This window comes from Sciurus carolinensis, chromosome 8 (assembly GCF_902686445.1).
Source record: "Sciurus carolinensis chromosome 8, mSciCar1.2, whole genome shotgun sequence".
In the NCBI taxonomy this organism is placed as follows: Eukaryota; Metazoa; Chordata; class Mammalia; order Rodentia; family Sciuridae; genus Sciurus; species Sciurus carolinensis.
In genome coordinates this window covers 25,242,014-25,268,094 of record NC_062220.1, presented here as the reverse complement: position 1 = coordinate 25,268,094, position 26,081 = coordinate 25,242,014, and the positions used below count along the sequence as shown (strand labels likewise).

Here is a 26,081-nt window from a genome sequence, read left to right as displayed (position 1 = left end):
CTAATTGCATAAGCTTTAATTCCGTGAAACCCAGATGACAACCAGATATCCTGGTTACCCCTGTGCAAGTTATACAACAACTTGCACTTGGCTTTATTGGGCTGGGGTTGTGGCTCAGTGTAGAGCACTTGCCTGGTGTTTGTGAGGCCCTGGGTTCGCTCCTCAGCACCACATATAAATAAATCAATTAAATAAACATTCATCAACAAATAATAAAAATATTTTTTAAAGTAGTTTTAGCCTTAAACCAAAGGACAGTCAATATAGTTGAGATGGTCACCAAAATTCTCATCACCAAATATGCAAAAAATGGTGATTATGATGACATCAATATTACTGAATACACAAGGAGGACAAGAGCAATGTTTTCTCAAATTATTGGAATATATATTTATATAATTTTCCCCAGAAGTTATAAGTTTGTCATTCTATGGTTCTAATTTTCTGTAAATCAACCCTATTTTCCTTGTTGCTTATAATTATTGGTAATTAGTACTATAATTTTGTAAACAGCAGAAATTTGAGACCAGCTGGGCAACAGAGTGAGACCCCCATCCCTCTCTTACACACACACACACACACACACACACACACAGCCTAGAAATACACAATTCAGGAATGTTACAGTGGTTTGATGATCATCAAAGAACCAAAGCCCTTTTATCTTGCAATTCTACTGTTCTTAGCATGTCACTTCATACCCAATAGGGATGCTCGGGCTCCAGACATCAGGTTTTATTCTTTTTATTTTTTGGTACTGAGGCGTGAACCTAGGGGTGCTTAACCACTGAGCCACAACCCCTGCTCTGTTTTGTATTTTATTTAGAGACAAGGTCTCATTGAGTTACTTAGGGCCTCGCTAAGCTGTTGAGGCTAGATCCTCTTGCCTCAGCCTCCTAAGCCACTAGGCATGCGCCACCGCACCAGCCATCACGTCTTATTCTGGTCAGAGGGAAAAACAAGGAGTGAAAAGAAAGCACTCCTGCTTTCTGCAGTGATTCCACACAGAAATTGCACTGAATACTTGAGCTTACATTTCTTTTGCCAGAATAGTCATGTGACTTTATCTAGCAGCAAGGGAAGCGAGGCAGGCAATGTACTTTTTTTATTCCAGAAGACCTTGTGCCCAACTAAATGTCACTTATTCTATACTAAAGAGATGGAAAGAATGGCTGCTGGGATTCACAAATAAGCATCTGTCATATGGTTTTTAAAAGACTCAGTGTTTTAGTATTGGAGGTTCAGGAGAGCCAGGAGGAAGGGGTAGATGTTTTTTGTTATTGTTGTTTGTTCATTTTTATTTTTGTTTTTGTTTTGGTACTGGGGAGGTAAACCCAGGGGTGTTTCACCCCTGAATCTTATCTTCAGCCCTTTTTAAATTTTTTTTCATTAAAGAAAAGTCCTCACTTGCTATATTCTTAAGGCTGGCCTCAATCTTGCGATCCTCCTGCCTCAGCCTCCCAAGTCCCTGGGATTACAGGCATGTGCCACCATGCCTGGCTAGACATCTTAAAGCCTCAGTAGACATCTTAAAGTACTATTCATACAATTACTTAGCATCTTGTTTAGATTCACAAACTCACTTCCTCACTTAGCTTTCTAGATGATGTGCTGAAGCCTTCTTCCACTAAAGCTTGAGGAACTTCATAGGAGTGGACATTGCACACCTGTAAGGAAAAGAGCAAAGGTCATCTTTCTTGTCAACTTTGGGATGTCTCAGTGGCCAAATATATCAACCCATATCTCTAAATTAGTAAGCTTTATCCTAGTGGGTAAGTTTCAACCACAAAAAGCAACGTATCAACTTTTTTTTTCTTATTGAAACTTTTTTCTTATTTGAGGTTTTTTTCAGATCCTGAATTTCTTCTAAACCTACAATGACCCAACCACAGGATTGGGAACATTGCTTCTGAGAAAGACCCATTTGCTGATGAGAAAGTTCAGTTCCAACTGGGGAAATTTACCTGAGTCCCAGCCTTTTCAGCTTAACATTATGCCTATCATCTAGAGAAACAAACCCAAGTACCCATCTGGGTAGAAGAAAGAGAGTTACTGATGATTTTATAAAAAATTGAAATATGTAATGTAAAATTCCAAAAAAGGCAGATGATGCTACATAGGACATTTTTAATTCTTTTTCTTAAGAGAAACTTCTCATTCTTTTTCCTTCCACTCCTTTATGTCCAAAGTTGAAGGCAGATGATACTTTAGGGTCCATCACATCTTAACTAAAAAAACCACTCATGCTACTTTTCTTCCAACCGTGGTCACATGGAAAACTAAGGCTTATGTGCTATCTGACCCCACAAAACAGGGTGAATAAAACTGGACTAAGCAGCCTGTCATCCTAGGGAAGTGAATAGGGTTCCATCACTGGACTCAAACTGTGTTGTTTGCTTTTACCATTCTTTCCACTAAATGTAAGCTTGCATTCACCAGGTTAGCTGCTGCATAATCTGGTTCCTCCATAGGAGAATGAAAACATTTAAAAATAGCAAATGTCCCAAAACCTTTGAAAAAGTCAACAACAGTTTCTTTCTCCAGAATTAAAACCCCTCCTCTTATTAAAGATGTGGATATACATGGGTAAAAATGTGTATTTGTACATAAGCTCTGAAAGTTTATTCAGATATGAAATCAATCTTGATATCTTGTCTTTATGCTTCTTTATCATGTCAAAGGGTTAACTGCAAAAGTGGAACTTTTTTTCTGTCCAGTAAATCTATATCACAAGACGAACGAGAATCTAGAGCCGGGCTCAGTGGCATATGCCAGTAATTCCAGCAGCTCTGGAGGCTGAGGCAAGAGGAACCTGAATTCAAAGCAGCCTCAGCAACTTAGCAAGGCCCTAAGCAACTTAGTGAAACCCGTATTTAAATAAAATATATATATTTTTAAAGTGGGGGCTGGGGACATGGCTCAGTGGTTAAGCATCCCTGGGGTCAATCCCTAGTATAAAAAAAAATTGGAGATATATGTAACTTTTTAACATCTCTTCCTTTCAAATTATAACAAATATTTGGAAGTTACTGCTGCATCTCAAGTGTGCTTATTACAATAGTGACAAGACTGGAAGACATTTTTTAAAAATCCTGAAGTCATCTATACTGGCCATTTATTTCGTCTTCTTTTTGGAACAAAAGGCAAAGAATTCACAAATACTACATCTTAAGCACCTGTTTCAAATTAAACATCAGCTTTCATCTGGCAAAATAATTTCTTGATAATTAAGCAAATTGCAGCTAAAGACCCATCTTCCTTGATTTTTTTTTTCTTCCTGGAGAATTCAGCAGGATGACTGTATACTAAGGGCTTCTTTCTGTGTGGAATCCGAAAGGTGGAACAAAAGAAAAGAAGTCTTTTCCATTCCAAACCCTGGAGGTCATGTGGAGAAAGGTATCCATATTTTGATAGGAAAGTGGCTGGATATAAGAAGCAGGGCTCCCCGCTCTAGACGACAGCACAGAAATACGTGCCACATCCTGAATTTTGTTTTGAGATGAATATAAAAGTACCTAAATGTCAGGAAAATGTTCTTCCTGTGTGATAAGGATCTTCACATGGTCCAGCAGATGCAGTTAGTCTCCCCAGCCTCCCCCCCCCCCAAGGCCCAGAGGCCAGCCAGCCAGCCAGATGGACAGACAGCCAGAGGGTCAGACACGCCCCATTCCCTCATCTTCACTTCTTCCAACATATCAGCTTACTAGTGACCATTGCCATGGTATCATAAGTTCTGTTTCCAGGGAAGAGTAAACCACAGGATATGGTCTCTGACCCTCCTTAGAGAATATTACCATGGAGGATATTTTTCCCACATAGTAAACAGAAGAAAATGAGAATCATGATCTTGGAAATTGTATCACTGACCAGGGAGCTTGAACAGGCTCAGGCAGGGTGTAACCTAGTTGGCCAGGGGAGACAGCTGGCGGCATTGGGTGGGGGAACCTCAGCCCTCTCCCTGATTTTACAATGAAATACACAGATAAATCTCCAGGCTTTGTCCTTCGCATATGTTTGTTGTCAAACTGGTTTTCTACACTTAGCACATTTGACCTTGATGGTGATACATTATAAGTTCTGGAATTTTGTCCCCAATTAGCATATGATTTCTCCTTGAAATGGCTTTGATCGGTGGTCCGCCTGCTTGGTTCTTTGCCCTTGATCTAGCCGCCCCAGGATTTGGGCTCTTCCTCTGGCTCAGTGGAGGTGGGTAGGAACTGTCACTCTCAGAAAAGTAGGATCTGCTTGTTGATCAGAAGAGCAGCTCATGGGGGTGCCATTCCTCCCGCGTGGCCCTCTTCCAAATCCCGCCTCCGGGTAAGAAACTAATTACTTCTGTTCCTTCGGTTTGGCCTCCTAAGGGAATAAACCCTGCAGCAGTAACCAGCCAGCCGTAGCAGAGCACAGAACAGGTGTCAGCAGCCCTGCAACCCCTAGAAGCAGAAAAGGCAGAAAAGGCCCTTCAACCTGGGGAGTGAGGGACCTACATCATGCAGAGCTCGGGAAGATGAGCAGCCCTTAACATTATTGGGATATGTTACACTAAGACTAAGGGAGAGTTGGAACCAGGTGCAGTGGCGCATGCCTGAGCAACTTAGCAAGGCCCTAAGCAACTTAGTGACACTCTGTTTCTAAATAAAATATTTTTTAAAAGGGATGGGGATGTGGCTCAGTGGTTAAGCACCCCTGCGTTCAATCCCTGGTACTGAAAAAATCAAATTCCCTGGTACCAAAAAATTAAAAATATATATAAACAATAAAGCATAATCCAAAGGGAGGGTTGGGTTGGGTTGGGTGTGTGGCTTATTGGTAGAGTGCTTGTCTAGCATGTATGACATCCTGGGATGGATCCCAGGAAAAAAACTGAAAAGCAAAGTAAGGGAGGGTTGAAAAGCAAGGTCATTTCCTGTTGGCAGCAGTAGGAGTTTCCCAACAGCCTTTGCTTCCTGCCTGGTTCACTCCTTTCTCAGCAAGTTCTGGGAGAGCCACGTCCTAGGGTCCAGGGAAGGGCTGGGGCTTGGTAGGGCATAAAGTCCCAACAGCAGTCTGGAGGAAAAGGGAGGTTCCTCTGCATTTCCCTTTCCTGCAGGCCTGCTGGTTTTTCATGATGTCATCCATTCATCATTGTGAGCTGATTGGCCATCCCAGAGTTTGGCTAGCTGCCCAAGGCCAGAAGGGAAGAGCGAGATCCCAGGACAAATGTGCAGCCGGCCCCTGAGCATGTGCAGAAATGTTGACATCAGTTCCACATAGAAAGACTTGGTGGAAATCAAAGAAGACAGTACAAGTCACAAGATCTTTTCCAACCTTCCCTTCCCTGAATGCCTGGGAAGAATTCAGGGGCCTCTTGCCTGTGGATGGGGAACCGAACCCTGGAGTAGGCCTGGGTGTGGAGGAGGGACTGCTCTGCCAGATGGTTCATTCTCCAGAGTTCAACCTGTTTCCTGACTCAGTGGTGTTCGAGAGCAACTTTGTCCAGGTATTCTCGGGTGGCCCAGAATAGTGCTCCTTGATGTTTTTTCAAACCTGGTGCCAAGATGTGAATAGGACAGTCATCCCTGGAACTAGAGTAGAGTGAGAACTGAGGCAAGGGCTTCTCCTGTAGGCGTGGTCACCTGGGAAGAGTGGAGGACTTGAGATGTGAAACCCCAATTTACTTCATCCTTCAGGCTTTGGCCCAAAGTCAGATGAACATGGAGGCAGGAAAAGGAGATGCTCTTTGAGGGTTCAGGACAGAAGTGATGCTGGATGAAAGACTGGGAGCTGGGGACCCAGGAAGACTGGGCTCAGATTCCAATCCTCTGCTTTCCCATGGGGAGTTGTCACTGGACACCAATCCTGCACATCCTTATTGCATTTATTCTAACCTAAGAAGGTTGGGGTGACCTGAGGATTAAATGCAGATGCAGCAGGCAAGGGACTTGATGTAACAGGCACCCAAGGCACTTTTGTCTCCTTGCCTGGGCTCCCCTTGGCCAGACAGAACCTTAGGAAAATAGGCTGTGGCGTTGGAAGAGACCTTCCCCGTCAACAAAGTTTCAGGAGATGATAGGGCCCCTCTAAGGAGGGCCAGGAGGATGAGTTTCTCAGAGGAAAGCCAGGAAACAGACCAAGCAGGAGTCACAGAAATGTGATAGATGCCTAGGTTATAGTTCTTGTGGACAGTTGTTAATAGTGGCACATTTAAACACTAGTATTTAAACACTAGGTTTGTGGGGTTTTGTTGTTGTTTGTTTTTTAGCTAATATAGGGAAAACATTTGTTCTCAACAAGCCACGATTTTGTGCCCCTCTGCCAGGGGACATTTGGCAATGTCTGGAGACATTTTTGGTTCTCACAATTTGAGTGAGTGGTTGCTAGAAGCATCTAGGGGGCAGAAGTCAAGAATGCTGATAAATAACCTACAATGCACCATACAGCCTCTCTCTCGAACAAAGAATCGTCTTAACAGTGCCAAGTTGAGAAACCCTGGGCTAAAACATACTGCTACTTCTGCCAAATACTCAGGCTGTGCCTGGGGGCTGCATTGCAGGTCAAAAGGGGCAGAAACTGGATAGACATCAACAAAGCCCCCAACACCGTGGCCCTCGGGGTGACCTCCTCTGTGCCCTGCCTGCCCCTTCCCAATGTCCTCCTCATGGCCAGAGTCAAATGGCATCCGGGGCAGAGCCAGACATGGAACAGACCATCTAAAGCCCCAAAGATAATCCTGAGGAGGTAAGCAGCGCAGGCGGGAATGAGGGGCGACAACAGGGCAGGGGAACCCAAGGTGGAGGCTGCTCGTTGGCTAAAGGTGGGGAGACAGCAGAGACACCGGTGATGTTACCTTTTTTAGACAGCAATAACCCCAGAGAGGTGGCAAAAGGGAAGGCCACGTGGGGTAAGGAGGGGTGGCGTGGACAGGGGTCAGGGGCTGGTCTACAAGCCCACTCCCTCCTTGCTGCACTCACCCCTGACTGCAGAGGTGCCCTGAAGTCAGGCCGTGGCCAAGGAGCAAGGAGGCAGTGAGGTCTGACAGATGCAGTGCCGGCGGGGAGAGGCCTGTTGTTTCCAGTCCTTGGTATACAACTAGCTAGACTTAAAACTATTTTTGCATCACAAGTCACTTGCTGCATCTCAGTTTTCCTATCTATAAAATGCCTGGAATTGGGCCCATTCAGAATTTAACATGGGCACATCATGTTTGTCTGGAATAAACCAGACCTCCTCCTCCTCTTTTTTTTCTTTTTTAAGTGAACAGACTTCATTTTATTTATTTTATTTTTACATGTATATAGGGTAATAATGTCTGTCTCACAATCTACCATCCTTCCCCTCCCCACACCCCCTCCCCTTGCTCCCTTCTGTACAATCCAAAGTTCCTACATTCTTCCCGACCCACCCCCAACTATGAATCAGCATCGACTTATCAGAGAAAATATTCGGCCTTTGGTTTTTTGGGGGATTGGCTTATTTCACATAGCATGATACTCTCCAGTTCCAACCATTTACCTGCAAATGCCATAATTTCATTCTTCTTTAAGGCTGAGTAATAGTCCCTTGTGTATACATACCACATTTTCTTTATCCATTCATCAATTGAAGGGCATCTCAGTTGATTCCACAATCTAGCCATTGTGAATTGAGCTGCTATGAACATTGATGTGGCTGTGTCACTGTAGTATGATGATTTTAAGTCCTTTGGGTATAGGCCGAGGAGTGGGATAGCTGGGTCAAATGGTGGTTCCATTCCAAGTTTTCTGAGGAATTGCCACACTGCTTTCCAGAGTGGTTTCACTAATCTGCATGTCCCACCAGCAATGTATGAGTGTAGCTTTTCCCCCACATCCTTGTATTATTGCTTGTATTCTTGATAATTGCCATTCTGACTGGAGTGAGATGAAATCTTGATTTGCATTTCTCTAATTGCAAGAGATAATGAACATTTTTCATGTTTGTTCATCAATTGTATTTCTTCTTCTGTGAAGTGTCTGTTCAGTTCCTTCGCCCATTTATTGATTGAAACCAGACCTTCTTGATGTTTAAGCCTCTTGAGACAGTTTGTAGTCTGCCTCATGAATCTCTAGATAGTCCCAGAATTCCAAGAAAGCCCTTCATTTCTCCATGCTACCTCATGACAGACTCTCTGTTATATTATTGGTGTACTTATAGCAAGTACAAACCAGATTCAGTTAACTAACCTTAGTTCCAAGGTCAACACCTTGAACTTCAGCTCCTTTGGGAAGACTTATGGAGGCACTAAGGTCAATGGATGGACAAATTGGACATGTGGACTTCTTGCTGTCAAGAAGAAATTTGCAAAACCCCAAGCCCTGGTCATCCTACTCCTAGGCTGCACCTCTCAAGCTGGATCTAAGGAATACCAGCATGAGCATCGTGGCAGGGAGAGTGGAGATTAAAATGCAGATTCCAGGGCTGCAGTCCAGACCTACTGAATCTGAATCTTTGGTGATATCTTCAGGCACCTGTTTTTTTTGTTTTTTTTTTTTTTTTGTTGTTGTTGTTTTAATGGACATCTGTGTTTTATGTTAGCTCCCCTATGTGGCTGGTCTCAAGTTTGAGCAGCACTATGCTAAGTGTTCTCTCTCCTACCCCTAAACCCCCTCCATCCACAAGGAGATACCCCTTGTTTTAATGAAGACAGGGTCATATGAGAAGCAATGGGGTTGTCAGTGTCTTCCCCTGTACCTTCAGGATCCTCCCATTGAAGTTTGTGGAGCTCCAGGTCTGTGACCGCCTTCAACGCATCCTGCGGTTGAGGACAGTCACTGAGAAGATTTACTACCTAAAACTCCACCCTGACCATCCAAAGACTGTCTTCCACTTCTGGATCCGACTGGTTCAAATTCTGCAGACAGGCCTGTCCATCACCACCAAAGACCCTAGGATTCTTGTCACTCACTGCCTGGTACCCAAGAATTGCTACAGCCCATCTGGAAACTCTAAGGTAAGGGATGGGAGCACCATCAGCAGACTGCAGAGGTAGAGCTTAGACTAGCTGTTGGTGAGCATTCTGGGAAGACAATCCCAGCTTGAGGTCTTTTGCAGGGAGTTTTATTCAGTTACTATTTATCACCTAAAATCCACCCATTGTAAGTGTACTATATACTTTTTTAAAATCCTGTTTTCTTCAATACTTTGGGTAAATGTATAGTTTCGCAATGTTAACTACCACCATGATTCAGTTTTAGAATTTCTGTCACCTTAAAAAAAATCCCTCTTGCCCATTCGCATCATTCCCTATTCCCACTCCAAGCTCCAGGGAACCGTCGATCTGTTTTCAATCTCTATAAATTCATCTTTCTTAGGAACTCATATACATGGAATCCTACAATCTATAGTTGCTTGTGTCTGGTTTTCATTTAGCACAGTGTTTTTCAGGTTCATTCATATGACAGCATGGAACCAGCTCTAGGGCAGAGTCACTGACTATCAGTAGCTCATTTTTTTTCATTGCTGAGTAATATTCCATTTTGTTCATCCATTCATGAGTTAATGGACATTTAGGTTGTTTCAGTTTGGGACTTTAATGAATAATGCTGCTTTGAACCTTTATGTACAGACTGTTGTATAGTTGTGTTTTCATTTGTCTTGAATAGATTCCAAGGAATAACATTGCTGAGTTATATGGAAAGTTTATGTTTAACTTTTAAAGACAACAGAAAACTATTTTGCTAAAGTGACCATTTTACATTCCCACCGACAATATGTGATGTTTTCAGTGTCTCCACATTCTTACTAACACTGGCATTGTTTATCCTTTTGATATAGTCAACCTGGCAGATAAGTGTTGGTTATAATTTGTATTTCCCTAATGATTAAGGATGTTGAGCAATTTTTCATAGGCTTTTTAGTTATTCATACATCATCTTTGATGAAATGTCTATTCAAATATTTTGCCATTTTTAAAGTGAGTTTCATCTTCTTACTGAGTGTGAGGATTCTTCAAATATTCTAGATGCAAATCTTTCATCAGATATGTAATCTGCAAATATTTTCTCCCAGTCTATGACTTGTCTTCATTTTCTTTTCTTTTTTCACTGTCCCCTTCCTTCCTTCCTTCCTTCCCTCCTTTCTTCCTTCCTACCCTCCTTCCTTCCTTCCTTTCTTCCTTCTTTTTTTTCCTTCAGTGCTAGGGATTGAACCCAGGGTCTTGCACTTGATAGGCATGCACTCTGCCACTGAGTCCCAGCCCTCGTTCCATGCTCTTAATGCTCTTTTGAAGAGCAAAAATGTTTGATTTCGATGAAGTGCAGTTTGTCAACTTTTTGTGGGTCAGGTTTTGGTTCAGTATCTACCTCTTTGTTTAACCTAAATCCACAAATCTTTTATCCTGTTTTCTTCCAGAAGTAGTGTAGATTCCGCTCTGACACTTAGGTCTGTGATCCATTTTGTGTGTGGCATGAGGTAAGAGACTAAATTCTTTCTTCTTTGCGTTTTTTTTTTTTTTTGTCTGTTTTTGCATGGGGATATGCAACTGTGCCAGCACCATTTGTTGAAAAGATTCGTCCTTTCCCCTGAATTGCCTTGGCATCGTTGTAAAAAATCAATTGATCCCAATACAAAATGGTAAAGGAAAATCAATTGACCATAAAACTTAAGGATTCTCACTGTTTCATACAAATCTACACACACTATTTATTTATTTATACTCGGGATTGAACCCAGGGGGTACTTAAGCACTGAGCCACATCCCCAGACCTCTGTTTATATTTTATTTAGAGTCAGGGTCTCACTGAGTTGCTTAGGGCCTCACTAAGTTGCTGAGGCTGACTTTGCACTCAAGATCCTCCTGCCTCAGCCTCCCAGAGCTGCTGGGATTAACAAGCGTGCGCCACCATGCCTGACTCTACACAAGTCATTTATGTTACCCAAATATTACTATTTAACCTGTAAAATACACACACTGATGTTATTTGCAAAGGAGACAGTTTTGTTTCTCTATTTCCAATCTGGATTTATTTGTTTATTTTTGGCCTTATTACAGCAGCTAGAACATTCAGTAAGATGTTCAATAGAAGAAGAAAAGCAAGTGTCCTTGCTGTGTTCCCAATCTTAGGGGAAATGCAGTTAGTCATTTGCCATTAATTATGATGCTAGTTCTGGGATTTTTATAAATGTAAATGTTCTTTATCAAGTTGAGGATGTTAATTTCTAGTTTATTGAGAGTTTTTTTTTTTAATCACAAATGGGTATTGTTTTTTGTTAAAATGCTTCTCTGCATCTATGAAGACAATCATGTGGTTTGTCCTTTATTCTGTCAATATATGCTATTACATTAGTTGATTTTTTGATGTTAAACCAACCGTATATTTCTGCACTAAATTCCACGTGTTCGTGTTGTATATAATCCTTTTTATGTATTACTAGATTTGGTTTTCTATCATTCTGCTAAGGATTTAGATACCTATGTTCCTGGGAGATGCTGAGTTATGGTTTTCTTGTGATATCTTTATGATACATTGGCTTTGGGATCAAATTAATTCTAGCCTCATTGAGTGAGCTAAGAAGTGTTCCCTCCTCCTCTACTTTCTGGAAGATTCTGTGAAAATTTTTTACCTCTGAAAATATTTGATAGACTTCGCCAGTAAAGCCCCTGGGCCCTATTTGCCCCAGGTCGTTTTTGAGTATAAAGAATGTAAGCCTGACTTAAGCTACAACATAAATCCCATGAAGACAGATTTTTATCTGTTATATCCTTATCACCTGCACGTTGTTAATTTTCAATAGTGAATCGATTAATTAATATGGGCAACATGTGCAGCTGAAGTACCTTTGGAATATCACAGGCAACAGGAAAGAAATTAATTTTAGACAGTTGCATAGAAGCAACTTCATGTAGGATTTTCTTAGAGAAATTATTTTTTAATTCATTAAATTCTTATAATAAATATATCATCTACATTTCATTATAAAACCAAGTAGCATAAATTTTATTAAAGTCTAGATTGCTAGGCTATTCAGTAAATTATGTTAAGGTATATTAATGGGAATAGGTTGTCTACTAAGTTGTTATCAAGTATTCAATGAAGATATTAACTTTAGAGGCACCAAAGGATATTTTACCAATACACCACAAGAAACAAACAGACATGGCCTCAGAATTGCCTCTATACTTACAAGTTGTCCAATGAGAGAGCTTGCATTCCGACTCTTTAAGTTTGGACCATGATACTAAGAAAATACAGAAGTCCTAAGGCCTTAACCACCATTTTGTTTGTTTTTCATGTAGTTAGTACAGAAGAAACCCCAAGCCTCCCACCCCAGTGAGAGCCTCCTACAGCTGATGGCCAAGGGGGAGAGTGAGGCCCTCTCTCAGATCTTTGCCGACTTGCACCAACAGAACCAGTTCAGGTACATGACTTAAATCAAGCAGTCTGTGACCTCCCTTCCTGCAGCCCAGGTGATCTGGGCTGTGAGATCCAGAAACCAAGTCCCTGGGTTAATGAGCCCATGGAGGCTCATAAAGTACTATCATGCAGCACCTGGTCTTTATTCTTGGCTCAGCCTTTACTGGGTGCCCCCTTAGTCCCCTTCTCAACAGAGCAAGCATGGTAGGCTTGACTTCAAGGAGGAGTTGTATACCAAACGAAAACTAATCCTTCCAATGAGAATGAAGAAGAAATGCAGGTGGCAAAATTAAACCTAATTTCTGATCCGATTCCTGGTCCTATACAGAAATATCCAAAATACTGTTAAAAACACTGTCAACCTATTGGGTTCATTCACCATTCACTTGACTTCTGCTTGGATAACGTGGAGTTTCTCTGACTTTTCTAAATGCATAGCCTGTTCTTGTTAGCACAAAATGACCGAGCTGGGTACAAACTTCATGGATCAGCACAGCCTTTATTCAGCGATGAAATCACACCTCTGATGGACCCACTTTCCTGGTGGAAAATGAAGCACTGGTCAACGGGGGAGTCTATGCTTATATAGGGTACACTCAGAGGTGACTTAATTATTGACAGAGCATGTCAATTTGGGCACTCAGAAAAGAAATTTGTTTTTCTGAGCAATATTGTGAGAATTTGAGATTTGAGATTTGTTTTTACTGGACAATATTTTGACTTGAAGAAGAATGGAGGGTCTGGGGTCAGCATTCAGTATTTATCTCTTTCCCTTCAGGATCCCATTATACTATCACTGGGAAAGGATTTATTTTGGGAAGCATCAATGTTTTTGGTTTCCTCCTAGACTGCCATTCTAGGCTTGATGGATATCTCCTCCCCAGGGACTGTCTTGCCACTGGGTGATGTTTGTTTCCTTTCTAAGAATTGTCTTGTCACTGGGAAAGAATGTATTGGGAAAGGATCAATATTATCAACGTGCTGCCTCCTTCTTCACTCCCTCTTCCCAGGCAACACTATTTTGGGGTTTGTCATTTTTCCATATCTTACAGTTCTGAAAAGGTCTATGGTACAGGCCTATCTTCTTGGCTTAAGGAAATGTCCCTTTAGGTACAGATGACTTCGGGTTGAATCTTATGTATTAAGAAAGACAGGAGCTCAGCCTATAATCCCAGGGGCTGGGGAGGCTGAGACAGGAGGATCTCAAGTTGAAAGCCAGTCTCAGCAATAATGAGGTGCTAAGCAACTCAGTGAGAGCCTGTCTCTAACAAAATACTAAATAGGGCTGGGGATGTGGCTCAGTGGTCGAGTGCCACCTCATTGTGGCTTTAAAGAAGAACAGATATAGATTACTCAATATCACCAGGAGAGAAAAATGAGATGCCACAGAGAAGAGATTTTTGGCACAACAGGAGCCAATTAGACCAGAAGCTCAGAGGCAAAGCAAACCACCATTTTTTTTTCTTTTTTTTTTTCTGAGTGTTGGTAGCAAACTAAAAACCTGTCCAGCTCAATGAAGCCATCTCTTACAGTGGTGAAGAGCTCATACAGATCTGGGCCCAAGTCCCTGCTCCAAGTATACCTGTGAACATACTGCTTAACTCTTCTGGGCCTCAGTTTTCAAATCTGTAAAATGAAAATAATGCAAACTACATCCAGATATTATCAGGATTAAATGAGTTTATACTGCGTCAAGTGCTTAGCATGCTTCTGGGAAGGCTTAGAGGTGGATATAAGTAAGTTCTCAGTAATTATTAACATGTATTATGAGCTCTAACTTGGGTTGGAGATAGAAAAGTATTAAAACAAGAGAAAGTCTTAACAGTTGTCCAGTGCTAAAGAATATATACCGGGTGGGAGGGGGGCAAAAATGGAGGAAGGAGGGACTGTATAGAGGGAAAAGAGGGGTGGGAGGGGTGGGGGGAAGGAAAAAACAACAGAATGAATCAAACATCATTACCCTATGTAAATGTACAATTACGTAAATGGTATGCCGTTACTCTATGTACAAACAGAAACAACATGTATCCCATTTGTTTACAATAAAAATAAATTAAAATTTAAAAAAAGAATATATATCAGGGATCATTACTGTATGTATCATACAGAGATCTGTAATTAAGAAATTTATGGATGTCACATTGCTGAGCTAAAGAGTGCTAGATGCTAATAGAACAAGGTATTTCAAAAGGATAATTTTGACTGATTTTTAAAATGACAACTTAAGGGAGATTTTCTGCTCATATCTCATTGGCCACAACTGAGTCCCTATGGCTACACCCAGCTGCAAGGGAGTTTGGGAAATGCATTCTCCTCTAGCTGCATACCTGAACAAAATTAGGTGCTTTGCCCTGGAGGGAGAGGGGGAAAGAATTACTGGGAGCCTACTGGCAATCTCTGACCTACACAGTTTTTGATGTTTCTGGAAGGTCACAGGAGGCTAAATCCTGAAGAGAAACAACCAGTAGCAAGAGAAAGGGCGGAAGTGGGTGTGGTGGCGCAGGTCTGTAATCCCAGCAGCTCAGGAGGCTAAGGCGGCAGGAGGATAGCGAGTTCAAAGCCAGCCTCAGCAACTTAGTGAGGCCCAGCAACACAGCGGGCTGGGGATGTGGCCCAGTGGCTAAGCGCCACAGAGTTCAATCCCCAGTACCCACCCAGAGAGAGAAAAGAGTGGAAAGGGAACAAATGGGTGCAAGGGAACAAAAGAGGAAGAAGCTTGGTCAGCTTAGGGAAAGGACAGGAAGTGGGGGGCAGGGGGTGCCCAAGTAGGTGACAGTGAAAGAGAATAAGCAAAAGTGGGCAGGGGCCCAGCTAGGCAGGGCCTGGAAAGGAATTTAGACTTTAAGTGTAGTGGGAGGGAGCCTTAGCAGCATTTTAAATAGTCAAATGACGTGATCCAATTTACATTTTGAAAAGGTCATGCTAGCTGCTGCTGTGACAGTTGATTTGAAGGGAGGGAGAAGAGACTTGGAAAGACCAGCTAGAAAGCTATGGCAACCTAGTCTGGCCTGGCACACACACAGTGGGTCAGAGGGGTGCAAGAAAATGGGAGATGGGGTGGGTTTTGCTTCACCGTTATCTCAGTTCTTACTTTGTAAGGACATTTGGTTCCTTCAGTTTACCAGAAGAAACCCCTGAGTGGTGATTTTTCTCCTCATTCAGGCAGATTCCAGTCTGGTAGCAATTATTATCAGTTTTCGCACACTGGTGACAGCATGCAGTGTCACAGTAAATAAAATAAATGGCTGAGTCACAGTCCCTTCTCCTCAGTAGAATCAGCAGCATGGGCTCTGCTCCCCTCTCCCCCATCTCTGGAAATTTCTGGAAATTTAATATGCATTACACCCACCCAAAATAGCCACAGCTGGTCTTTTTCATATTTACATGTATCTCTAAAGCTTCTGCATCAGGAAAACTCTAACTAAGAATAAGTTTGAAATACGAGTTTGATGTTCTATTCTTTTACTTTCAACCTTCATTTCCTTGATCCTGAAATGACTGGAGTTCCAGGAGCTGCAAAAAGATGAAGATCCACAAGGTCTGCTCAGGTAAGAGAGGGCCAGGAGACTGTGCCTGGGAGAACTGTCCCCACTGCAGGCAGAGGAGTCCGATCCTCTGATGCTCCCACTCCTGGCCTTCCTGCTGCCATGAGGCCACCATCTTTCCCTGCCACAGTACAATTCCTCTGGGCAATTTGGCCACTGTAGTCAATTTGGTACCAAGTCCTAACGATTGTTTGAAATATTTCTTAAAGTCTTTACTTCGTTTCCATGACCACAGACCTTGCCCTCACCCAGCCCTTCTCCTCAAGCCTGCAGTAATCTCCCACTAGTTCATTAATGCATTTAGTCATTCAAAAGCATGTACTGAGTGCTTTTTAAGTGCCACTCACTGTTGATAGGCTTTGGGGTCACTGTGCAGAAAGACACAGTGGCCTCTTCAAGGAATTTATACTGGAGTGGAGTCAGATGGGTAAATACCAAAATTACAAATAACCTCTCCTGCCAAAGGAGCACAAAGAAGGTTTTTTACGCCTCCCAGGACACTGGCCCAGGAGGCTCCGGGTCTGAACCGAGTCATAGGGGACGTTGAATTCCTGTGAGCTGGCTGAGCAGACGAGGGAGGGCATTCCAGGAAGAAGAGGCCATCTGTGTGGGCGATCTTGACACATTCTGGAAGCAGCAGTTGATTCTCTATTTCCCGGTTTCATTTGCCCCCAATCCATTTGCAGCCCTGCATAAACTTCCCCCATCCTGTCTCTCTCCTCCTCTGCCTCCTCATCAGCTCTAGTCCACAACTCCTGCAGCCAAACCTCAGCTATTCTTACCCCCAGATCACTTGTCCCCTCAAGGCTCCCTTTTAAATCCTACCTGTCCTTCTAAATGCTACCCACATACCATCTTCCTGCCCAGCCTTTCTTAACATTATTCTCTAGTTGTTTTGTAGGCTTATTTCTTCAACAAATACTAAACTGTATTCATGTCTCTGAGTTATGCACAGCAACAAGCACAGGCTGGGGATACAAGAGGAGTTCAATAAATACCCATATGCCACACTACTAACAAATTAGTTCTCCATATTGGCTCAGGAGACAAAACATTGTGTTCTAGTTAGGAATTTAGAGGAGGTTGCATTTAGGAGCTGTAAATTAGGGCCTATACACGGGTGGTATAAATGGGTAAAAGTCTGGGGACATAGAAGAAGTAGTTGACTTTTCTCTAAACTCTTATAATCAAAACAACCGTTGGCAGCAGAACTTGAGTTTCGACATGGAAGAGACAATAGGGAGTGATGGGGATAGTGGCAACAAGACCAAAAAAAAAAAAAAAAAAAGGGAAGTTTTCAATTAAACCTTCAAGTAATTGCTGATGTTCTAGAACACAGGCCCGCTAATGCCACATAGTTTAATTTTTTGAGAGAAATCAAAATACAAACTTTTTTTTTTAAAAAAAACATGGCATGTCCTTACTCCATAAAAAATTAAATCACAGTATAGGGTAACATCTAGTGGGCAAACATAACATAACCACAGACCACATTCAGCCTGGAGGCTGCTGGCTCATAGCCCCTGTCCTGAACGGTGAGCAGAGCTGCTGCTGACCCCATTTCCTCCTGGTCTATGACTGCTTTCTCATGTTCTGTGACATTCTATTTTTACACATACATTCAAACACAAACATACACGTACATACATACTTAAACATAACCCACAAAGTTAGGTCAGAAAAAACATAAATAGAGAATGTCTCTCACTTGTTTCTGGGACTAAAGAGAACAGCTAGAACTTCAAGGTCACAGAATATCTGGTGTCATGGGGGCCCGATGTTCGAAGATGCTCCTAGACTAATTTCAATGAACCATCCTGAAATGTCCTCTGGACTTCTTTTGTCACTGGACCAGGAGGTGGACAGACATTTTGGAATGACAGTTACACTCCAACCTCTTGGAACTTTTGGATAGAGAGAGAGAGAGAGAAACCAGAGGCCTAAAGTTCATCTGCAAGGCTAAACTTTCGGCTCCCCATCATGGGTGGCATGACTTGGGACTGCAGTATTTCCCAAAATTTAAAGCACAAACAGACCATGTGAGTCTTGTTGAAGTGCAGACTTTAATGCATTAGGTTGCGAGGTGGGCGGGTGACTGGAGACAGTACATTTCTAACATGCTCCCAGGTAACGCCAAGATTTCAGTCACACTTCGAGTAACCAGGGCTAAGAGGACCAAGAACAGGTTCTGGCTTTGATCTGGGTTCAAGGCCATCGCCAGTTCAGTTAGCTGATCTTCTGGGGGAAATGTACTCAGTTAATCTGTCCCAACCACACTGGTTTTCTTCTTTCAATGGGACTGTCTTGCTCACATGGCGTGGGGGTAAAAATGTGGGCTCTGGAGCCAGGTTACCTGGCTTTGAATTCTGACTCTGCCACCTCATAATATGATCACTGGTAAATTATTTAACCTCTCTGGGCCTTAGATTCTCCTCCATAAAATTGGGATTATGGCAGCACTGCCCTCACCAAGTTGTCATGAGGCTAAAAGGAGCAAGAATGTGTGTAATTGTCTGGAAGAGTGCCTGGCGCATAAGTAGTCCACCCCACCCCGACTACTGGCCGTTTGCTGCGAGAGTGTTCTGTGAGCCAGAGTGCAAACGCTTTCCTTTTCTTAACCTAGGGAAAGATTCTGCCCGGGAAGACAGCATCCCTTGTACCCGTGACCTCAGTTGGAGGGAATCGTTCACTTGTGGGGAGTGGGAAAGAGAGAACCCCTCTGGTCCGCAGCCCCTCTCGCTCCTCAGCACTCTGGCGGCTTCCACCTGGCCACAGCTGGCCCCATCCATAGGTAAGGTGATGGGGTTGGTCCGGGGGTCTTCATGGGACAGCCCTGGAGCCCAGCCTCAGGTCTGGGTCGGGTGCTGAGGGGGATTTCAGAAACACAGTGGGGTGGGAGTGAGGGGTATGGTTGCAGTGACCCCAGCCCTCTTTCTGCCATGTACTTCCCTGCCTCCAATGGGACTGAGCAAAACCTGCAGCGTGGCACCTCCAGCGCACCCGGAGTTCTCAGAGTGACTGAAGGGACAGGCATGAGTACAATGGTGCTGTGAGCTCCGTCTCCTTTTTGTGTGGGGAGGCGTGAGGGCTTCCTCTGCGGAGCCATTAACCACCCTTCCCTTCATCCAGACTCTTGCCCTACAGCTCTTGGCACTGTCTGGTTTTTGTTTTCTTTTTCTTTTTCCCAGTACTGGGGTTTCTACTGAGGGCCTCGCATATGCTAGGCAAGTGCTCTTCCTCTGAGCAACGCCCCCAACCCTTTCAAAAATTTGAGACATGGTCTTGCTAAGTTGCTGAAGCTGGCCTTAAACTTGCAACCCTCCTGCTTCAGCCTCCTGAGTAGCTAGGATTACAGCCCTGTTCCACCACACCTTGCTTTGATAGTCTCTATACTGCCAGGTTTGGGGTACAGAGAGGGAGGCCTGGGTCAGGCAAACTTCCATGAGATCCCAACCCTTCCTCTCTTCTTGCTCCAGGAGTCCCCCATCCATCCTTCATTCATTTAATAAGCATCTGTGAAGTATCTCCTACAGAGTATCTCTGACAGAAATAGAGTGGAGAGAAGGTGGGGTGATTTGCTTTCTAAAGCAAAAATCAATAATTCACCCCCTCTCTGACTAGGGCTTGAACCCCCCAGGGACACTCTACCATGTAGCTATATCTCCAGTCCTTTTCTTTTTTCTTCATTTTTTTTTTTTTTTTTTTTTTTTTTGGTACTGGTCATTGAACCCAGGGGCACTTAACCACTGAACCATATCCTCCCCAGCCCTTTTGTATATTTTATTTGGAATCAGCATCTCTCTAAGTTGCTGAGGCTGGCTATGAACTTGCTATCCTCCTGCCTCAGCCTCCCGAGCTGCTGGAATTACAGGTGTGCATCACTGCGACCTGCTCATATTTTGTTTTGAGACAATATCTCACTGAATTGCTGAGACTGGCCTCTAACTTGCTCTCCTCCTGCCTCGATCTCCCAAGTAGATGGGATGGCAGATTCGTGCTATAATGCCTGGTGTGAACCACTAATGCTTACAAAAGACCATTATTAATAGTTGAGAATTTCAAAAATTAACCTAAGTATAGTAGTTCCCTCTCCCTTATCCAAAGTTTTGCTTTCTGAGGTTTCAGTTACCCAGTCAACTTCAATCCAAAAATATTAAATGGAAAATTCCATATTTTGAGAGAGCGAGCCAACAATCACATTTGCATTTATTATTATAACTGTCCTCTTTATTATTTATTGTTATTAATTTCTTACCATGCCTAACCTGTAAATTAAGCTTTATCATAGATATGTACCTAAAGGTAAAATCGAGTATCTGCAGGGTTTGGTATTATCTGCCATTTCAGTCATTCTTAGAGGGTCTTGGAACAAAACCTTGCAGATATAAGGGGAAACTACTGTCTCTATGTGCCCACAAAAGCTTTCTGGTGATTTATATGCTATCAAACACTTTTCTCTCCTTCACTCACAGGAAATTCTGTTTGACTCACATTGGGGCAAGTCTATGAAACCCTGGCCAACATTGCTGGCAGCATTCAGCTCCAGGGGACTCTATCTGGACAGAGGGGAAGAGAAAACAGCAACCAAGAGAAAACTAGAGTCATCATCACATGGTGACAGCAGAGCCTTTCCTCATTCCAGCTGTGCTTACCTCTGCATCCTCACTACCACACGCAAGCACAGCCCAACCCCATCCCACAGGCTGTGAGTGGGCTGGAGCCAAGGAGAAGCAACGTGAGGAGCAGAAGCAGAGGGGAGGCTGAAGAGAGTCAGTGGAGATGAAGAGAAAGGTGGCAGGAGGGAGTTAAAGAGAAGAGATACAAAGAGAAGAGGTAACAAAAGGAAGCAGAAGAGACTTGGGAGAAGAGATGAAGAGGACAAGAGAAGAAATACATCATTGAGAGATACCTCACCAAGCTTCTATTTATCTAATTTAAAACTTGAAAGTAAAGCCATAAACCAAAAAAAAAAAAAAAAAAAAAAAGTGTGTTTCCTTCTCTGCTCAGACCACTCTGGACAGGGTGAGAGGACTCTCTTTCAATTTCCCCTTTCACAAGTTTTGCTTGATGGTCCTCCTCTTCTGACTCAAACTGGATGCCTGCTTCCTTAGCCTGTTCTCTAACCCGCCCTTGCTAGCACAGCCCTGGTGTGTCAGACTTGGGTTTGAGGTTGAGGAATGTTTCCTGCAGGAGGTTGGAAGATGTGTTTAAAGCAGAGGGAATTGCTCTTTTGTTTTCAAACTTCCTGGGTTTGCTATTGTGTCAGTCCTACAAACACTGGCTAATTTCTGTTGTGTATGATGTTCCTTTGAAATGCTGACATACTGTGCTAGTGCTTCTTAAATTAATGATTTCAGAGAGAGAGAGACAATGCAGGCTCACAGAACAGGTTCATAAGTTACAGAGCAGGAGGGCTTCTAAGAAGTGTGTGTCCAATGGTCCAGATTGGACTATTTTTTTAATCTGTGCAATATTTTGCATTCAATAAAATCCAGACTATGAGTATTTCAGAACAGTCAACTAACTTCCAATTGGAAGGTTTCTTGGATGTTTTGCTCTCCTTCAAGATAACCTAGAAGGGTCTTTGTCTTCACTAAATGGGGTTTGAGATTGAAATGGTTGGAGGACTAAAAACAGAAACTCTTGAATCACCGTTGTTCCAAGAATGAGTTGCATCCTAACCCTTGATGAGTTCAATGTCCACATAGATGACCACACTTTGCTTGCTGTTCCTTGAGCTCCTATCCTTCACCCTCCTCAGCCACTGACTCCTCTGATTTCAACTAGATCTTTTCATTAAAAACTGCATCCTGCCCCATTATTCTCACTCTCCGGCTCTGCCACCTCCTATCTTTTCCTCTGAGTCCGATTCTCCTTCAACCCCACCAGTCCTACAACCTGTTGCTCCACCAAACATCTCCACAAGTCCAAACTAATCTTTCAATGTTATCACACAAACTTGCTCTCCCCAAAGTTTTCTCCATCCTAGTAAATGGCAGCTTCATTTTTCTAATTGCTCAAAACATTTCAGCTATCCTTGACTTCTTTCCACCCCCCATTTCCAACCCATCAGGAAATCCTTTCAAAATATATTCAGACTCTGACCCTTCTCACTACTTTCACTGAATCACCAGGACCAAACCACCATCACCTGCACTGTCAAATACCTCAATGCCCTCCTTGTGTCTCACCTTAGACTTTCCAGTCTAATGTAATTCTTTTAACATCTTAGATCATGTCCCTTCTCTGCTCAAAACCTTTCAATGTATCCCATCTATATTAATGGAATACTGGCTCCATAAGAGATAAAAACCCCATACATAAATGGCATAAAACAATTTTTTTTATCAAAAAGAATGTCTTATTATTTTCTATTATGACAGGTTAATTCCCCAATATCTTTATTTAATTTAATTGTATTATTTACACTTTTACTTATAAATTTAACCAACTCATTGTTAATGTATATAATTTAATAGAATTAACAAATATAATGTGAATTTATTTACAAATATATATGGGCATAAAACAATTTCTAAGTTTTATTTCTTACCTATAAAATGTCCAAAATGGTTGGCCTGGTCAGTGAGTGGCTCTTTAACAGGAACTTGGATCCCTTCCATCCTGTGGTTTATAAGGTCGTCACAGAAAGAGGACTTGGAGAACTGTACATGGCTTTCTGATGGCCAGTAGTGGAAGATAGTGTACCATCAGTTCTGTCCTCCTTCCTTGTTCAGTGATCAGTCATTTAACCACCAGGGAAGGGAGGCTGGGAAATGTGGTCAAGTCGGATTCACAGAATGACAAGAGGAGAGTTTGGTAAATAGCCAGGATCTGCCACACCATCGCAGAGTAAAAGCTGAAGTCCTTGCAATGGCCTCACGGCCCCACATGTGGCTCTCTCCCCTTCCCCCCATCCCTGCTACCTGGTTGACCTCATACCCTCTCCTCCTACTGCACTCTAGCCACATGGCTTCCAGCAGTTCCTCAAACATTCCAAACATGCTCCCAGCTCCAGGCCTTTGCCCTTGCTGTTTGCTTTTCTCAGAATGTTCTTTACCACTGTCAGATGTTCACTCAGGTGTTAGCCCCTCGTGAGTCCTCCCTGGCTGTCCTTTCTAAGATGGCAACACCACTCCCAATAGTCCCAAAGCTCTGCACTCTCCTCCTCTGCCTTATTTACTCCTTAGCACTTATCATCACCTCTTATCCTATATATTTTTCTTTTTAAATATTTTTAAGGTACTGGGGATTAAACAAGTGGTGCTCTACTACTGAGGTACATCAACAGCCCTTTAGATTTTATTTATTTATTTATTTTTTGAGGCAGAGTCTTCTTAAGTTGCCCAGGCTGGCCTCAAACTTGCAATTCTCTTGCCTTAGCCTCGCAGTAGCTGGGATTACAGGTATGTGCCACCACTCACGAATTCTTTTTAAATCTTGTTCAGTATCTGTTTCACCTGCCCCTACAGACCAGAATATAAGCACCGTGACAAGAGTTTAATCCCTTTTGTTCACTGCTGTATCGCTAGTGCCTGGAACAGTGTCTGGCACACAGGAAACACTTAATACATCCATTTGAGGAGTGCAGGTTCAGTAGCAGCAAGCAGAGCTGGGTGGCTTGCAGGGAACATCAGCCTCTGTAATCAATGTCATCAAGCCTTCCACAGCAGTCCTTCAATGCTGCTCTCAGGGAGTCCAGGGCTACAGGAGGACAGATGAATAAGCAGCATTATATAGCAAAATGTGGCAGTGCAGCTAATGGAGACATTTCTTATGTGTGTCACCTCTCTGGTCCTTTTCCTCTGCTACCTACTTTCTAACTCTGGGGCTCCCATGAGGCCTAATCTACTTCTTTCTCCTCCAAATGCTCATCTATTCTTTTGGCTACATCAGCTGCCTCCTGGCCCAGTACCCCTCTCTTAACTTATCTCTTCCAGCCTATGGGGTCTTTCTTGCCTGCCTGCCTTCCTGCCTTCCTTTCTCCCTCCCTTCCTTCCTTCCTTCCTTTTTTTTTTTTTTTTTTTTAACATCAGATGGGTAATATGACAAAGTAGTAACAAGGTTTAGAGGAAGGCACATCTCAAACAATAGTGTTCACATGAGTGTGATGCTCATGAACCAAAGGATCAAGTTCTTTCTTTTTAGATGTTCTTCCACAGCCTAGACTTACCATGTCTAGGACTTCACTCAATTCCCTCATTCTCCATGCATCTAGCTCACTCTCCCAGTCTCCTGTGATTAAAACTTTTAAATTTTGAGTGCTTTCTTCATTTCTTTCATCCAAGTGGTCACTAAATCCAGGACTTACTTTCATCTTTAACATTTTATTTTTTTTGTTGTTAACTGACAAATACAAGTTGTTTTCCACTTTTAAAATCTCTCTTGCATAAAGGGTTCATTTCTATTTCCCTTCCCTTGCTAGGCCAGGTCCCTATCCACAGGGAATGTCAGGATTTGAGAGCTCTACCTCTAGCAGAATCTCACTACCTGTGTGGTTTTCACTATGACACTTCCAGAATAGTGGTTCTCCGACTAGGCTGCAGTTCCTGAAGGATGGGATGATGTCCCCTTCATCATGGGTTCACTGGTACCTAGCACAGTACCTGACTTCAAGGTGGCATTTTAAAAAAGTTTTGAATTGAAGTAATGCCTCCTGTTTTAAAGTCAATACCTATTTGAAGATGTGCCATCCTGAGAGAACCACTCTCAATCTCATTCTACAGGGGGCCCCACATAGGCACGTTTAGAAAACTTCCAAAAGGAGACTCACAATTCCCATTGCCTTCAGCTTAGGGTCTTCAGACTGTCAAGACCTTCCACGCCCTATCTAAACTTGCCATTTATGTCTTTCCTGCTTGACTTTCTTTCTTGACCTTCCTCAGGCCCAACCTGGCCTAAAGATTTACCCTCCTCTCTGCTCCCCAACTTGCCCTTAATTCTGCTACTCCTTTTGTTGAATAGTCCATTTGGGACTTTCTTAGTCTAGCCTGAGTCGCACCTTCCTATGAATCCCTGTCTGGCTACCACCTCGGTTCACTGGCATTCCTTTAATACCCAAAGCATTAGTTGTCAGTCTTTCATCTTCGCACTTTAAACTGACTTGCTTTGCATTTAATTCTTTCATTAACTTACTACTTGTCTCAACTGAATTTTAAACTATAGAGTCTTTATGCTAGAACTCAGGTTTACAGCACAGTTGTGTTGAAAAGAGAAGCCCTCATCGGTATTTGTTTCAATTTCATGACACTAAACAAGGAACAGGTGAGTTATTTCCTGTGTTTCTCTTAAACCAGAGACATGCAATGAAGTCCACCTATTCAGTTCACTTAAATTACTGAGCAATTAGTCAGACCTGGGCAGTAAGCTCAGGGCTGCAAATACAAATAGGCAGATCCCTGCTCTGGAAGTTGGTCTGTTCCCCAAATTAAGTTGTTATAGTTAAGCAATGTTGTGCAGCAAAATTTGGTAGTGTGCCGGAGATACAAAGTGCTATCAAGGCAAATAAAAGAAGTGTTATTATGCTTAGTGGGATCAAAAAAGGTTTCTAGAGTTAACAACTAAATTGAAACTTCTATTGGCCTTCACAAACAGAAAATCAGGAAAACGCATTTATTCCAGGCAAAGGAAGGCGCTTGGTGGACAAAGATTAGAGATGTGAAAGGCCAAGTTGTTAAGAAACGCCTAGATGATGGTAGCCAGATCACTATAAGTGAAGGGGCGTGATGGAAGACGAAGCTGAAAGAGAATGAAAGGTAGCTAGAGGAAGATGCCAAGTTCGGGAGGCAGCGCTTAAGGGTAAGAGATTAGGATTGTTCACCGCTATAATGGCGGTGACAGATAAAGTCGGATTTACGGTCTTGTGGGCATTAAGATTACTAGCACGGTAATTCTAGAAGTCCTGTGGAAGCACAGTCACGCGCTATGAATGGGGACGTGGCGTCCGGACAGCCGCGCCCACACAGAGCCAGAGCACAGGACTGGGGCCTGCGGCAGGCCGAACGACTAGAGTTGGGCGGGAATCGGGTTCACGCAACTCGGCGCGCTCGCGGGGACGTGGCGCTTTCCAGCCTATCCGGGCTACGCAATTGTGGGGCCAATGGCTACTAGGGGAAGCTCTGCGTCGACGGAGGGCTTGTTGGTGATTTGTTGGGAAGACGCCGGCGAGACGGATGAGGGCGGGGCG

At 43.0% G+C, this 26,081-nt stretch overlaps 1 protein-coding gene and 1 non-coding gene across 3 annotated transcripts; one reads left to right on the top strand and one right to left on the bottom strand.

Moving 5' to 3' along the window:
- The first annotated feature begins 5,151 nt into the window (after positions 1-5,151).
- Garin1b (golgi associated RAB2 interactor 1B) lies at positions 5,152-21,411 on the top strand. Of its 2 annotated transcripts, none has more exons than XM_047562512.1 (7): positions 5,152-5,479; positions 6,533-6,717; positions 8,695-8,947; positions 12,233-12,354; positions 15,855-15,898; positions 18,519-18,686; positions 20,368-21,411. In XM_047562512.1, the coding sequence occupies exons 1-7, from the start codon at positions 5,231-5,233 to the stop codon at positions 20,379-20,381; spliced, it is 1,035 nt and encodes a 344-aa protein (XP_047418468.1). In that variant the 5' UTR covers positions 5,152-5,230; the 3' UTR covers positions 20,382-21,411. The 2 variants fall into 2 exon arrangements, with proteins under 2 accessions (XP_047418468.1, XP_047418469.1); XM_047562513.1 differs by having other exon boundaries at positions 5,153-5,479; positions 15,861-15,898.
- A 2,514-nt stretch (positions 21,412-23,925) lies between these two features.
- Positions 23,926-24,025, bottom strand: LOC124992050 (small nucleolar RNA U13). Its single transcript, XR_007110051.1, has one exon. It is a non-coding gene; the product is annotated as a small nucleolar RNA U13 (small nucleolar RNA).
- Between the last annotated feature and the right edge of the window lie 2,056 nt (positions 24,026-26,081).

What these genes read in the sequence shown, in the direction of transcription:
- Garin1b (XM_047562512.1), top strand. Translation starts at nt 5,231, where the DNA reads ATGTTGACATCAGTTCCACATAGAAAGACTTGGTGGAAATCAAAGAAG. An exon ending in CACCAACAGAACCAGTTCAG is followed by an intron (nt 12,355 to 15,854) that starts GTACATGACTTA and finishes AAATGACTGGAG; the next exon opens with TTCCAGGAGCTGCAAAAAGA. An exon ending in GATCCACAAGGTCTGCTCAG is followed by an intron (nt 15,899 to 18,518) that starts GTAAGAGAGGGC and finishes TTCTTAACCTAG; the next exon opens with GGAAAGATTCTGCCCGGGAA.